Raw genomic sequence first — 14884 nt, 5'->3', positions numbered from 1 at the left:
GGGGTTAAACACTCCTCCAGATTGCTTCAAACTTGTTCACATGATAATTTATGCAAAGATTAACTCTTCATATAATACAGTCATATGCATCACTCTCAGTCAAGACTCCACATCTGGGATGCGAGTAGTCCTCCACAATCTGAGAGTTCCAAGTTTGGCCATCTCAGTCGAAGTGGCAAGCCACCAACTTCAAGGTGGTCAATGTGGTCCTGTAATAGGACTACCTATCTCATGAGTGGCCTATGGTACCTACAGAGTGTCTCGTTGTATCCCACACTCCTCTCCAATGTATATTCAATGTCGAGCAATCCCATAGGAGATGTATATTCCAACCATCGGAGAGCCTCATCTCCAGCATGCCACCCTAGGTAGGAGGTCCGTTTCTCACAACCATTCAAGAAACCAGTACCGTCTATAAAGATAAAAGTTAAAATAGCTTATCTGCAGGTGGACCTCTCTAAGAGGCTTATCATGGGTTGCATGGCCTCTGTCCATTCCTCATCTGTGTACTGGACTTGTAGTCTATGTGTCCACCAGTCTCTCACTTGCTGTTTTATGGTGTGATTTAAAAGGCTGCGCTATGTTCCCGACACCTTGTCCTTGTACGTTCCCCATGTATGCGGGAAAGTAGGTGTAGTAGAATCGAATAGCGCAATCCTTTTGCCTTTAATATAGCCTGCCTGTAGCTAAAAATAAGTCTGTTTGTCCGATACAAGCAAAGACGCACAGTAGCCTGCGCTAGACTTTTGGTGAACAAGAAAGGCTATAGCTAAGAGTTCAAAAGTAAGGAATTGGCCGTATTCACCTTCCACATTAGTCTGTACACAATGAGAATGTATATCAACACTTGTCTCACAATTCTTATAATACAGACCACATGTTTAGTGATACCACACCTGGTGAGTTTATTGAAAAATACAAAACATCACAGGAGAACAGCAAGCAATTCACTGGACCCAAATGAATGAGAATGATTACATCCTATTCACAACATATAATAGTGCCCAAATGTATAATGGGAAGTCAAACTGGAAGCACTTAGCCTCATCACTGCAGCGCGAATTCCGCCGCAGTGCTGAAGATTCTAATCGCGGGCGTGGTCATGACGGCTCCCGGCTGTCATCAGCACACGCCCACCGTGACTCATGACGGCCGGGAGCCGCCATCAGCGTCGAAGAGGTTAAAATCTCCTTCATTGAGATTGCTTTCAGCTTCAACCAAAGAAGTCACCGTTCCCTTGGTACGCCACCCTTAAATACCAGAACAAAGCAACACTTGGGCTGCATCATATGAAAAACGAATTATGGAGTCTAGCCATCTACTCTGAATAGTCAGCAAAGGCTTTGTACCTAACGCAGAAGCACTCCGGGAAACACAAATGAAACCCTAAGTTCTTCTTAAAGGGAGCCATCCAGACAAGGAATGTGGTCATTATTTGAGGTGGATTCTCACCCCCCTCAACTAATACTCTAAGGGGCATATTACCAAGCAATAGCGATAATTATCGCTATTGCTTGGTTAGAGACAAACATTTACCGCTGAGCTGCGGCGATTTTTACCACAAATAAACCTTGGTATTACCAACGTTTATCGCAAATGCGATAAAAATGCTCTTAGCCATGTTATCCACCTCCCATTGGATAACATGGTTAAGAACTGCTCAGGGCAGGTGTTAGCTTTTGGAGATATTCGCGCTTAGCGCGAATATCTCCAAAAGTTGGTAATAGGAGATAGCGATGTTAGCGACTGTTTTCAGTCGCTGACATCTTGGCACGCCCACTTTGCATGTCATTAGTGATAAATATCACTGACATGCAAAGTGGGGCCCAAGATGGTCGCTATCTCCTACTAGCTGTTGCTAACTGGTGTTAGCGACAGCTTGGTAATAGGAGATAATTTTATCTCCGCTTTCTTGGCTTTTAAAGCCAAAAAGCGGAGATAAACCCCGTTGATAATATGCCCCTAAATTCCTTACAGATATGAATTCCATGCAGTTGCCCAGAAACTGATTTACTGAAGTAAATCTCTAAGATTCCTACATCTAAACCAAACCATGTGCACTATTCAAAAAGGGTCTTGATGGAAAGGGACTGAATTTCCAAGTGTCTGGAAATGTAATGATGTCTTGTAAAGCGCATGAATCACCCCACATGGGGTATCTCCAAGCTATAGACTGCTGGGGAATCCGTCCTGGCTTTCCCTGTGAGATGGTCCCTACTGGGTATCTCCAAGGTGAAACCAGACATCCCCAGCGTATGTGGGGGGCCATTGTGGAGATGAGGCAAGCTAATGCCCAGAGTTGCCGAGTGTGATTCCTGGTTAGAGTAGGCACCGAGGTGAGAATTATCGAGTCCGCTGACCCGGGAATTGAACCCAGGTCCCAGGCCGTCCTCTGCTTCCGGGTCTGCCGCCTCTAACCAGTGAGCCACACCACTCCACAATGTCAGCTAGCAGAAGCTTAAGGTCAGTCTATCTCTTGCTTGGGACTGGGATAAATACAAGTGATGTCATAGAATACACTCCATACTTAAGAGTCCCTTTTTAAATATTGTGATATTTTACAAGATGGAAATCCATCTAGCTACTTCTCAGCACTTTTAACAAACCCAGACAAACACTATCTCTGTGAGGACCATCGTAATATGCGAAACACTCTCTGTAGCGTGTTCAGGTATTTAAATTCTGGATGATAAGTACTCTGTCAACAGATATCCCATGTGCATGATCACAAGTGCCTTAGAATATATTGCACATGTAATATGGCAAATGGCACATGCACAACATTTGGGTTGGAGTAACCCGCCAGCCACACTTCAAATCAGGCCCTTAAAGTGCTTTACATCAAAGCGCCCAATTAATCAGAATAGTTAATACACACTTCATTACAAGTAGTAGTCAGTCCTTGTATGTATATAGTTATATTATGTTGGGGTGTGCATGCGCACACTCAATGCCCTTCAAATGCTCTTATCTATCATACCCTGAGGCACTTTGAAATGACAGCAAACAGGCATGAAGATTATAACTCCCCAACACCAAGTTAAACACACAAATATTCTTACCTAAATGCATGAATTAGTTCTGAACAATTGTAAATCTGAATAATCGAATAAGGATACCATTACACTCATAAGACTCTTAATTGGACATGAGAATGTAAATTGCCGTAGAAGAATAGCATATGTACATGTTGAACCAACCAAAGTTCTGATATTTATGGTTTGAGATAAATACCAGTGTATCAGTATAAGACTTAGACATTGGGTATGTATCATGAAGTTTAATTTTATCAAGCATCATTTGAACTCCTTCACAGGTCACACAATATTGTCTCACTTGTCATCTCTTGCAATTGTTGATATTAATGGAATTAGTATGTCAGCATTTGGTGTTTCATCACAACATTATTCAGAGGCCATTTTAGGTTGTGATTAGAATACATAGGAGCATGCTTAAGAAGCCCAAATAATCGGTGATCTTCTTGTTTTAAGTTCCAGAGCCAGAAGGGTGGATTACCTCAGTCGTTCTTCAATCAAAATGCTTCTGAAGCAATATATACGGGTCTGGTTAGAAGTCGAGATGTCACTCAAACCTTCAAGGCTCCACCGGGATCCTATGTCATTGTTCCTTACACAGAACACAGAGGATTGGAGTCTGAATTCCTTCTCAGAGTTTTCCAGAAGAGCACCGGCATTGCAAAGTAAATTCTGTTTTTGTAAATTATATATGGTTGTAATGGTAATCATGCATAAAATTAAAATTTGGGGGCCTGTATTGTTGGGGAAGGCATTGTAAAATAGAATAGGATGGAAAATTCAGATTATTGCTCTAATTGCCCAAAGAACTGTTAATCATTGCATAAATTGTCTTGTGTGCAAAAATATTGATGATACATATTTGTAGGGGGCATTCCTTTCAGTTACAATGAGTGTGTGGGTTGGGGAGATTACATTCTACATTAACCTTCTAGCCAAGCAATCAGTTGTCTGTATGAGCCTTACAGTGTGTGTTTTACCTGTTTTCCTATGGAAAATGTCAGAATCACAGTAAGCATTAGATGCAAAGACACAGAAAATATCCCCAAGAAAATATCCCCGCCTGTGCTTCCTAATCCATCTCATATACTCAATAAACCAACTACCTCAGGAAAAAAAGCTTGTTGCCAAGTTTCATCACATATATTTGCAGGATTAAGGGCCTGGTTTAGACTTTGGCAGACAGGGTACCCTGTCCACAAAACCTTGAGTCTGCTCTCCTCATTGGGCAGACCATAAGTATTCCATTGACTGAGGCCGCTTGGACTCCAATGAGTCAATACTTTCTCTGGCAGCCCAAAGGAGTAGGGGCTATCAGGCAAAGGACGTTAAAACATCCCTATTTAGGGATGGCAGCTGTAAACTATGTTTTTGCCCAGTCTGCCACCACCAGAAACAAACCTGCGGATAAGGTAAATTACCTTCTGCTCTCAGGGAGAAAACTCTTTGAGAGTTTGTCTTTGAAAAACAGAAAACGTTTGAAAAATTAACAACTGCCCATCATGGGTCATGATAGATTCTGGACCACTTTCCCGAAAATTGATAAGTTCTGCCATGGCAGTAAAGGTACCTCGGGATGGTGGAGATATTGCCTTCTGCCACCTTAACAGAGTAAACTCTATAGATCAAACTCCAAATCAGGTGCTAAGACTGAGAAATGCATCGTAGCTGAGCTGAACCACATAGCCGTTCAGTCCAGTGATGGCCTGATGACTGTATTGTGTCCTCATAATGTAGATAAGAAGCCCATTCATTGATCTTTTTGTGAAGCTCCTCTCTGCATGCCACAGCATTCTTCTCCAGAGCCCGTACCCCTCACCATTTATGCCGCCCAATCTGTAAGAGTGACAAGTTGGTTTGGAATTTTCCAGTATTGATCAAAGGATACAGAAAGCACTGTATCTTCAAGAAGAGCATCCAGACCAGCGGTTCAATCATTTAAGAACTTGAAAAAATCAATCATCAGGACATCAGACTCTTGGCATATGCTGTAGCTTTCTTGAACGTTGTTCAATTGGACATCTACATTGAAAAAAAAGGTCAACTCCATTCTCTGCCTTTCTGTAGCACAATTAGCAACTGTTCTTCACTTACAATTTGGCAGCATGGTTTTTCAGTTGCACTGTTCGCAGGAAAGTACTGAGCCAGTAAATGTGTGTTGGTTGTTTCACAAAGCTTTCTGCATTTCCCATTGAAGACCAATTCAGGAGTCTGAGAACACACAATTACTTCTCAAGATGTACTGTTCCGAATGGGGACTAGATATGCTACTTTGAGAACCCAGAGGTCCATCATAACAAGTGACGACTGAATGTAGACACAGAGACGTTGAGCCTTTGATGGACAGTGCACTCCTATCAAAACATGGCGGATGTCTCATCCACCTTTTTTTAGAGTGCCATTAACTATAATACACTTGTGATAAAATGCATGGGACATAGGGCACATTTTTTACAGAGTGCCCTATCTACCAAGCTTTAAATATGGTCTATACTTTTCTGCAACTAACAACGTGGCTGCACAAAGACGTATGTTCTAAAGTAGAGTCAAGATCTAGTATTCCCGGGTACCATCTCAACACCTTATCATATGGTTTTCCTGTGTTTTGCCCATTATTTCTGGGAGCCAGTGATGACGTATCACTCTCCTTTGAATATCCTTTATTGACCACATTGCGCCATCCCCTGCTGCAATCTGAAAATGAACTTCAATGTCAATCAGTGTCGTTGTCATGAAATGTACTACTCTGTGCTACGAAAAAACCTCAGCCATATGAAGCAAGAACATATTTTGCAATGGTGAATTCCTGTTACCATTTCAGACACATGAGTGGCATAAAGATTGGAAATGCTTACAAATTGAGTACCCAAAATAGTGTTTGCGTATTTGAGTTGGGTGTTTTACTTTTGGAGAGTGATTATATGCTTGTACGTGCATTCATGATCCCAATGCAATACAGTTTTTGGGATATTTTGTGGCTATCCTGAAGACAATTCATCAGCCAACAGTCTGCGCTTGTTATGTTATGTCATGACATGTCATGTCACATGAAGTTAGGTTATGTTATGTTCATTAGCATTTTATTATTCTACTTGTGCGGATCCTCTTTAGCGGACAGCTTCTGTGTACTAGTCTGCTTAGATGGGAGGATAGTTTTCTGATTCTGAACTTGCCATTACTGAGACTGTGAGTTTAGTGAGTGCCACAAGCCTTGTTAAATAGTTCTGTTTTAAAAGGTAATCTGTGGTGACTTACCTCTCTGGCGAGTATAAATGGCACTCCATTCCAGAGTGTAGACATCCTCTGAAGGTAATGCATTACCTCACAGTATTTTATCTTCCAACTTTAGGTTTCTCCTTTTGACAGTTGAGGCTCACCTTAAGAAGCCAGTAGACTTATTTGTGGGTAATCATATTTGGAGTATCCCAAGACGCTTTCTGGGCTAACTTTAGCACCTTGAATTGAACGACGGCACCCACTGGCAGCTCAAGTACGCATTCCACTTTGATAATGACATATGTCCTCTGCTCCACTCTCAGTTTGCCCCAAAAATCCTTGTTATGAGTCTCAGAAGTCTAGTCATCTACTGTGCCTGCTATCCCTCTTGAAGTGAGATGGAGTAAACCAGGCTCATAACTACCATTATCTGCTGCGATCTGTGTTGTGTTGACCACCACATAACGAGTACCGTTCTTTGAGAACTTCAGATGATAATTTCAGGCTTAAACCATCTCTTTCACTCCTTTTTAAATGAAGGTCTGCCATGAAACAAGACTTAGGGTTAGTTGCCTGTGGTAGGGAGGGCTGCTAAATGTCCTAGAACTGAAGGCAGTTAAAAAATGGTGGGGAGTGATTATGACACTGCATCCCGAGCACTTTTGAATAACAGCACTAAAGGGTGTATTTGTTGCTTTGCTTCTTGAATATTTGTTAATAATGTTTGAAGTCGAAGATGGCGGCGGGGACGGACGTGTAGTCGCCCGGCTCCCCGATCCTTTGTTCCCTGCAGCACCATCCTGCTCCAGATCCTGACACAGAATGTACGCGGGAGGTAGCTGACGTCGCGCTGGTTCCGGAGGTGTTCCCCCGGTGTCTCTATCCGTCTGCAATCCAGAGAAAGGGCATGCTTCTCTGCGGACTGTGACTGCGCCCTGGACCTGGGACCCCATGTCCCTGAGCAACGCCGGAGGGGGATGCGACTCGGAGGGCTGATGGAGCGGTGCAATACGGAACGCTCCCAGGCGGACTGTGGGCTGTGAGAGTGCTGGTCTCTGCCCTCGCTGGGGAGTGCATGTCGCCTGACTGTGGATCCACTCTGCCTCACAGCTCCCATGCGACACAGAGGTGAGACGCGCTGCTCCTTTCTGCCGTCCATGCAGCAGGCGGCCATGATTAGCCGCTTCACTCGCTCCTGCCAGTATTTACGTGAAGGGGTTTCTTGTTAACTCTTGCACAAGCGGAGACGGGCCCGGCTGTCCGGTGCTACCGTCCAGTCTGCTCATTGCTGGCTTGCCTCCTCGATCGGCGAAACCCCTAGCAGCACGATATGGCGGACTTTTCCTCTGTGATCGCTATGGGCTCCACCTCGGCTTTGGAATCTGCTGCATTGCAGGCAATTTGGCGGAGTGGTGAACGTGGTGCTACACTCCATACTGTGGACGCGGATGGCTCCCCGCCTGAATATACCAGCGCCTCTATTATGAGCGCTCTCACTGCCCTGACGGTGGATATGTCTGAGTGCTCCCGAGTACTGGGACAGAAACTGGATGAAGCTGCACTCGTACTTCAGGATAGAATGTCTGACTGCTTGCATCTTCCCTCCGACCGACCCCCGCACGATGGTGTGCGGGCTACATTGTTACAGCGCGCCTGTGAACTTGTGCACACCTCTTACTTTGCTGCTTCAGAAATCCTGCCGCCTGCCGGTCCCGGCGTCGCAACAAGGTTTCCTATCCTGCCTAAGAATTCTATTCGGGCTACTGTATCACTATCCTCCCGTGTGACCCGGCAGGCACGGCTCCTGGCTTTATTTAATACCTGCACGCCTCGCTACGCTACTTTTACCCCCAGTGCTCCACCACTACAGATGGACATTGGACTGTTGCCCTTCTGGTCTGTTAAAACTTTGTATGCCTGGAAGTGGCCATTTTGTCCTGGGGGATCGTCTCCTCGCCGAATGCGGCCATCTTCTCTCTTTGTTCCACCTGAGGCGGGGCTTTCATCGGAGCTCAGTTTGCGACAGCGTCTGCGATCTGGCCAGGGTTAGAAGTGCCCTTGTCGAACGAACTGTGATTTATGGCTGGTTGAGACTCGGACTGGAGTGCTTCCTCAGCGCGACGATGTGTTATTTGATATTCTTCCCTTTTCAATTGTTGTTTGATTCTCCTTGCTTGCTTATGTTGATTACAGGGAAGTGAGGGCTGCGATCGGGGTACTCCGGGGGACTTGTGAATTGACCCTCCTCTTATAATTTTGTGGGAGTTCAAGGATAGACTCTGTTCTTACTCCCTATATCACTGGATTATACTTCTTTAACCTTCCTTTCTTCTCCTTCCTTAATTTTTCTTTCCTTCCTCTTTCTCTTCCTTTCTTTACTTCTCCTTCTTTCTAAATTTCGGGTTTATTGGGGCGACAGACACTCTGCTAGGGGGGGGCAGGCCGTAGCCTCTGCATGTGTGTAGGGTGGGGGGTTATATTTAGTTTTAGTTAGTTTCTATGGTGCCTATGTATGATCTTCTTCTATAATTTTTTCTTTTTTCTGTTTTGGGTCTGTGTTAAGGTTTAGTGGGGAGTGGGTAGCGATGTGGGTGGTATGTAAATGCGAACTGTATCTCCTGTTGATCTACACTGTACCGCCGATTTGATGGGGAGTCCTCGTTATTGATGCTACTTCTTGATGCTGCCTACCCATGTGGTGTAGTTAGTATACGGACTCGATTCTCCTTGGTTTATTCTTCATTGTTTTATCTTTAGACTAAAATTTAAAAAATCTAAACCTTCAATGCTCCTCCTCCCTAGCGCCACTATTCCGTTCAGTGTAACTGCTGTTAATTATTGCTATATTGCCTGATGTCGCTGGGGGACCGTATTGCTTACTTATGTGCTAAACAGTATTGTGGCCGGCCCGATGGTTGTAGGCCCGTATTTGTACCACTCTTCATGCACAATAAAGGTTTTCAAAAAATTTAAAAAAAATAATAATAATAATGTTTGAAGTCATTATATTAAAATATAACTCCTGGAATATTTCTCAATCTTGTTCCAGATATATATTAACCAAAAACATTTATTTATTCTAGGGAACTTGAAATGAAGTTGAACGTCGGCACAGCAAAGGTATGGAGTGATCGGATTTGTACGTGCACACATGTCAAAACACTGCCTATGGTTCTGCAAAAAAGCGTATTGTTAATTTTAAGAACTGTCAGGTTAATAACTCTCTAAATAATATTTTGACACATCCTGAAAAATTTCAAATATATAGCATGTTGGGGAACTGTCATTCTACCAAGTAGGATGTGCGGCAATTAAGACTTAGCTGTGTCCCTTTATCGACTTGTATGAATAGATTTGTTATTAAATCTACTATACATCGCAAACCTCCTTTCATGTACTGAAGGTGTATATTTCCCCAAGTAACACTTGATGTGTCTTACCAATTAATGTAAAGTGAGCTGATGCCTAGGCTGGGCCAGTCAACACTCAACAAATGTGTACTTGAAGGCACACTTCTCAGCCTCATGTTCTCACAATAATACTTTGAATAAGAGAGAGAGAAAATGAACGAAATCTGGATACTAGCTGAGGGGAGTGACAGTTCTGATGTGGTGCTGCAAGGAGATGAGTCATGCTGTGTCGGTTCTGCCCACAGGTCCACAGCTGGACTAGCAAAGCACCTTCAGGCCCCTTTCCAAGGACCCAGGACAGGGATGGCACCACTTGGGATGGCAAACTCACTGCAAACCGAGTCCAGGTACTGGGTTCAAGGTGGTTTGAGACTTTCCTGTCCCTGAGGCTCTGATAAGGAGGCCAGTCATCTAGTCCTTGGAGTTACTGTAGTGGTTCTGGGAGATGATGCAGGTCCAGTCCTTTTCACTCAGGCAGTAGAGTAGCAGGATAGCTGAGTACTGGTCCTTCTGAGAGCACAGCAGCACAGGAGTCCTTCAACGTATTTCACAGGTCCAGAATTGTACTGAAGAATTTGGTCTGAGGGTCCACTATTTATTCTTGGTGCCACCTTTAAAGTAGGAGAAGGCTCTGGGGCTCTTCGCCCCAGAGGTGTTTAGATTTTACTGCCTCCTTGCCCTGGCACAGCATATCTGGGGTAACAGAAGACTACTGTTAAGCTCTTGTGAGTGTGCTGGGCAGAGCGTGCGTGATGTGCAAGTGTGGTAGGTGACATCTCCTCCCCCTCATAAAGTCAGTCCTGCCAACACCGGCTCTCTATTTGTCTCATTGTCTGGGAGCAATACACAAAGACCAACTGACAGCTACACCTAGTCATGTGACCCAGGAATCAGGCTGCTGGCACCAAATGGTTAGGACCAGAAAATGGGTAAACAAATGGAGAAAGTGAGGATTAATATGGGGTACGTCCCTATCCCCAATGATAAAGTACAAAAAACACAGTGGAAGGGCCCACTAGCAATTGCGACTCACAAGTATTTTATTTTGATGAGTGCCAAAAACCCACTAGGTTTATTAAAAGACCCCCTCACCCACCAACCTAGTTTGTGGCATTCTTCATCATTGGGGTCCCAACTGGGTAGCAGAATACCACCCAGTTGTGCTACGATGCCTGATTTGTGTGGTATGAAGGAAGTGGTGCAAGTTTAAATTATCTCTGCGAATCCTTACTGAATAAAACTTTATTCCCTTCTGCCCAGGATAAGATTAAAAAAGGAAAAGGACAACTTTAGAGATAAATTGATCCAGGTTGTCACATTAGTTGGTATACATGTTTCAGCCCATGAAAAAATTGGCAGGCTTTCGTCAGGACTAGGTGAATAGAGTGAGGGTGTGGCAAAAATAGGCCAAATGTATCGTGTTATCAACACACACGCTAAGGTGTGTTGTGTGATAAGTGTTGTCTGTGCACTTACGGACCCACTGGAAAAAACACTATCTGCGTGTTACTTGAAATCCAACTATGTCATTAAAGAAGATTTTAAGTTACAATTGTTTAGACACTAAACTCAATATTGTCACAACTCCAAATTGAAAGTTATCACTTATTAAATGTTATGCTAATGTTATTGTTAATGTTATTGACATTTATGAAGTGCGCTGCTACCCAAGGGTGTCCTGGCGCTAGGTAAAATGCCCACCTTAAAACCTGGTCACGGAGGGGTCAAGCTTGGACCTTAGGCATTGAACAACCAGGTTTTCAAAGCCTTCCTAAAATCAATTGATTTTGTTATGCCTCTGAGAGGAAGTGGAAGGGATTTCCATGCTTTGGCGGTGCCCACCAAAAAGCTCCTGCCACCCCAATGGACTTTTTTTTTACCAACGGTACACAGACAAGTTTGGCTTCTGATGAGCGCAGAGATCTTCTTGGGACATACCAATTGAAATGTTTGATCAGATGATTTGCTCCAATACCATGTAGTGGTTTATGGACCACAAATAGGACCTTGAACAGAACTCGCTTCCTAACAGGTAACCAGCGTAACTTTTTAATTTCTGCCAAAATAAATTCATGTTTTGGGGTACCTGAAAGCAGTCTGGCTGCTGCATTCGGTACGAGTTGGAGTTTTTTATGAGACCTTCCTGAACGTTTACATACAGGCTATTGCAATAGTCCAATTTGGACATAGCCAAAGCCGTGATGGCTGTTTTTTGACTTTCTTTAGGGAGATAAGAGAGTATTTTTTTGCATGATTTCAGAATGTATGAAGTGGCCGAAACAACTGAATTTACTTGTTCTTTATAGGAAAGCCTATTATCAATTATGAACCCTAAGTTTTTCACCTTCCTGACAGGTGTTGGAAGGGGGCCAAGAGAATCTGGCCACCATGCCGGCGTCCAAAACTGAGGTTTATTCCCAAACAGTACCACCTCTGTTTTGTTGGAATTAAGCTTCAAGCAGTTTAGGGCCATCCAGCCACCCACCGCTGTCATGCAATCGTGAAAGCGGGGTGCTAGCTCCTGAATTTCATCTGGAAGCAGAGTGACAACAATCTGCGTATCATCTGCGTATGAAGTCAGTTTGAACCCAAAGGATTCAATGAGAGGAGCCAGTTGCGAGACTTAAACATTAAAAAGAGTAGGACTCATAGATGACCCCTCTGGGACTCCACAAGGGAGGGAGAATGATTTAGCAGCAAAATTACCAAGAGTAACTGTCTGCACCCTATTGGACAAGAATGAGTTAATCAGTTTCCAGGCCCTACCTTCGACACCAATCTCATGCAGCCGGTCCATCAATAAAACATGATGGACCTTGTCAAATGCCGCAAAGAGATCCAACATAATCAGGGCTGCATTCACTTCCTGATCCAGAATGGACCTTATTTTTTCAGTGGTCTTGAGGAGAGCTGTGACCCCCCCCTAAAACCATACTGAGTATGGTCCAGCACGTGTCCCTCCTCCAAAAATCGACTGAGTTGGGTATTCATTATTTTTTCTGTAATTTTAGCAGGGAGCGGCAGTCTAGATATGGGTCTGAAATTGTTCGAGTCCATCGGATCCAAATTGGGCTTTTTTAGCAAGGGAAGAATCAATGCTGTCTTCCATGCCTTCGGAAAGTAGCCCTCTAAAAACACAGGGGGTCATTATGATTGCGGTTTTTCCGCATCCTCGGGGCCGGCGGAAGCCACCGCCGGCCCCGAGGATGCGGAAAAACCGCAGCGGACTGACCAAAGACCCACCGCCACATTAGGATGGCTGGTGGGTCCTGGTTTCCGTCCGCAGCTTTTCCGCCGCGGTCGGCTTACAACCGCGGCGGAAAAGCTCTAATATGGTGACGGTGTCTTCCAGACACCGTCCACCATATTAGGATGGCCTTTAAATTATGCTTTTCCGCAGCGGGTTTTCCGCCGTGGAAAAGCATACGGAACTTCACTGCGGGGGCCCGTTGCGGGCCCCCTAGGTGAAGGGGGGTGCACATGGGGGGTACCTATGGTACCCCCCTGCATTTGCATGAAGAAAGCGGCAGGCACCGCGCGGTGCCCGCCTCTTACTGCATGCAAATGCAATGCGTGCATTTTTAACATTGCAGCGGGTGCAGCTTGAAGCTCCACCCGCCGCAATGTTAAAAATAGAGGATGTGACCGCAACCCTTGCGGTCACATCCTAATTGCACAGGAGGGAACTCCGCATGCCATGCGGAGGTTCCCTCCTGCTCTGGGGTCGCGGACGGACGCAAGTCCGTCCGCGAACCTAATCGACCCCATAGTGTTAATAATGACCGTCAGAATTGATATGACTGGTTCAGGTGCAAGCTTCAATATAGAAGGAGGACAAGGATCCATAGGTGATCCTGATTTGACTTTCACCAGGATAGTATGGACTTCCGAGGCTGTAATAGGTGTAAAATTACAGAACTGAGGCATAGTACCTTCTTCCCCTTCCCAGTTTGCCTTATCTGTTAAAGGGGTATGATTTATAGCTCCTGTAAATGTGACATAGATGTCATCAACTTTATTAAAGAAAACGTTGGCTATCTTATTGCACAATTCTTGACTAGCTAAAATGGGAATGGAGGGAGTGTGAGCTAAGGCCGTAACTGTTTTAAATAATTATTTAGTAGAATTCTTTGCAGACCGTATATTATCTGCAAAGTAATCTTGTTTTGTTTTGTGAAGTAGTTTCTTGTAGTCTAGTAGACATAGTTTATATTTGTTTTTTCATTCACATTATACTCCCTCCTTCATGCTCTTTCCTGATTTTTAGAGAGGAGTTTACTTTCTCTAAAGTCCTGGGAGTACCACGGTGACGTAGGACGTTCCCTATTATTGTAGATGGTTTTCACGGGGGCTAACTTATTCGTGGCTGCTTTTAACCAGTTAGTGTAGGCAGAAGTAGCCTCATCTACATCTCCTGGTAGAGTAGGAGACGTAGAGATTAGCTGATCCTGCAATTCTTGGGCTTTTACTCAGCTCCATGCTCTGGTAGTCGTTTGTTTCAGCACTGGTTTCTTGATGTCTTGATCTGGAGGTGTCACCTCAAGAACACTATCCTGTGATCTGACCAGATCACCGGGAGAGTGCTCGTGAACCTCAGGTGGCCATTATTGGAGAAGATGCCATCAATTGTATGTCCTGCTGTATGTGTGGCCTCGGTGACCCGTTGATTTAAGTCTGAGATACTCATTAAATCTATCAAATTTGATGTATCCACGTCATTGTTGACTTCCAAGTGGAAGTTAAAATCCCCTAAAATGGTGTATGAATTAGCACTTAACCCCTTTTCTAACCAGCTGCCAGCTGGTGTTGTGAACCGGTTCCTGGGTCCAGGCGGTCTATAGATCAGGGTGCCTTTAAATGTAAAGTTGTGAGACAACAAAAAACTAAAACCTAATGCCTCACATCCCAAATTAGAGGAGGGGTTAAAGGTTGCATTCAGCGATTGTGGATATATCACTGCTAAGCCCCCTGCCCTTCTTAGCCGGCCTATTTAATGTGTGGCAGATGTAGCCCAGAGGTGTTGCCTTTACCAAGTCTGGCCCAGACGCATTGTCTGTCCACGACTCGGTAATACAAGCAATCTTATTTGCTTCCTCCTCAATTAGGTCTGCTACCTCAGTACTGTGTTTGACTAAGGATCTTGCATTCATTAAGGCACATTTAAAGTGATTTTCTGCCTCACCTCCTTTCTTACCTCTGGTTGTATGTTGTACCTGCCCCTCC

At 44.4% G+C, this 14884-nt stretch overlaps 1 protein-coding gene across 1 annotated transcript in view; it reads left to right on the top strand.

Annotated features, from left to right (window-relative positions):
• The window catches only part of CAPN13 (calpain 13), a 493752-nt gene that overhangs the window by 344602 nt on the left and 134266 nt on the right, over positions 1–14884 (top strand). The window contains exons 14-15 of the mRNA XM_086925977.1: positions 3492–3700; positions 9335–9371. Coding sequence (XP_086782103.1) covers positions 3492–3700; positions 9335–9371 — 246 coding nt within the window. The remainder of the gene's footprint in view (positions 1–3491; positions 3701–9334; positions 9372–14884) is intronic.

The sequence above is a fragment of the Lissotriton vulgaris genome, chromosome 6, assembly GCF_964263255.1.
Source record: "Lissotriton vulgaris chromosome 6, aLisVul1.2, whole genome shotgun sequence".
NCBI classification, from domain to species: Eukaryota; Metazoa; Chordata; class Amphibia; order Caudata; family Salamandridae; genus Lissotriton; species Lissotriton vulgaris.
Note: the sequence above shows the minus strand (reverse complement) of the source record. Positions and strands in the feature narration are given on the sequence as shown.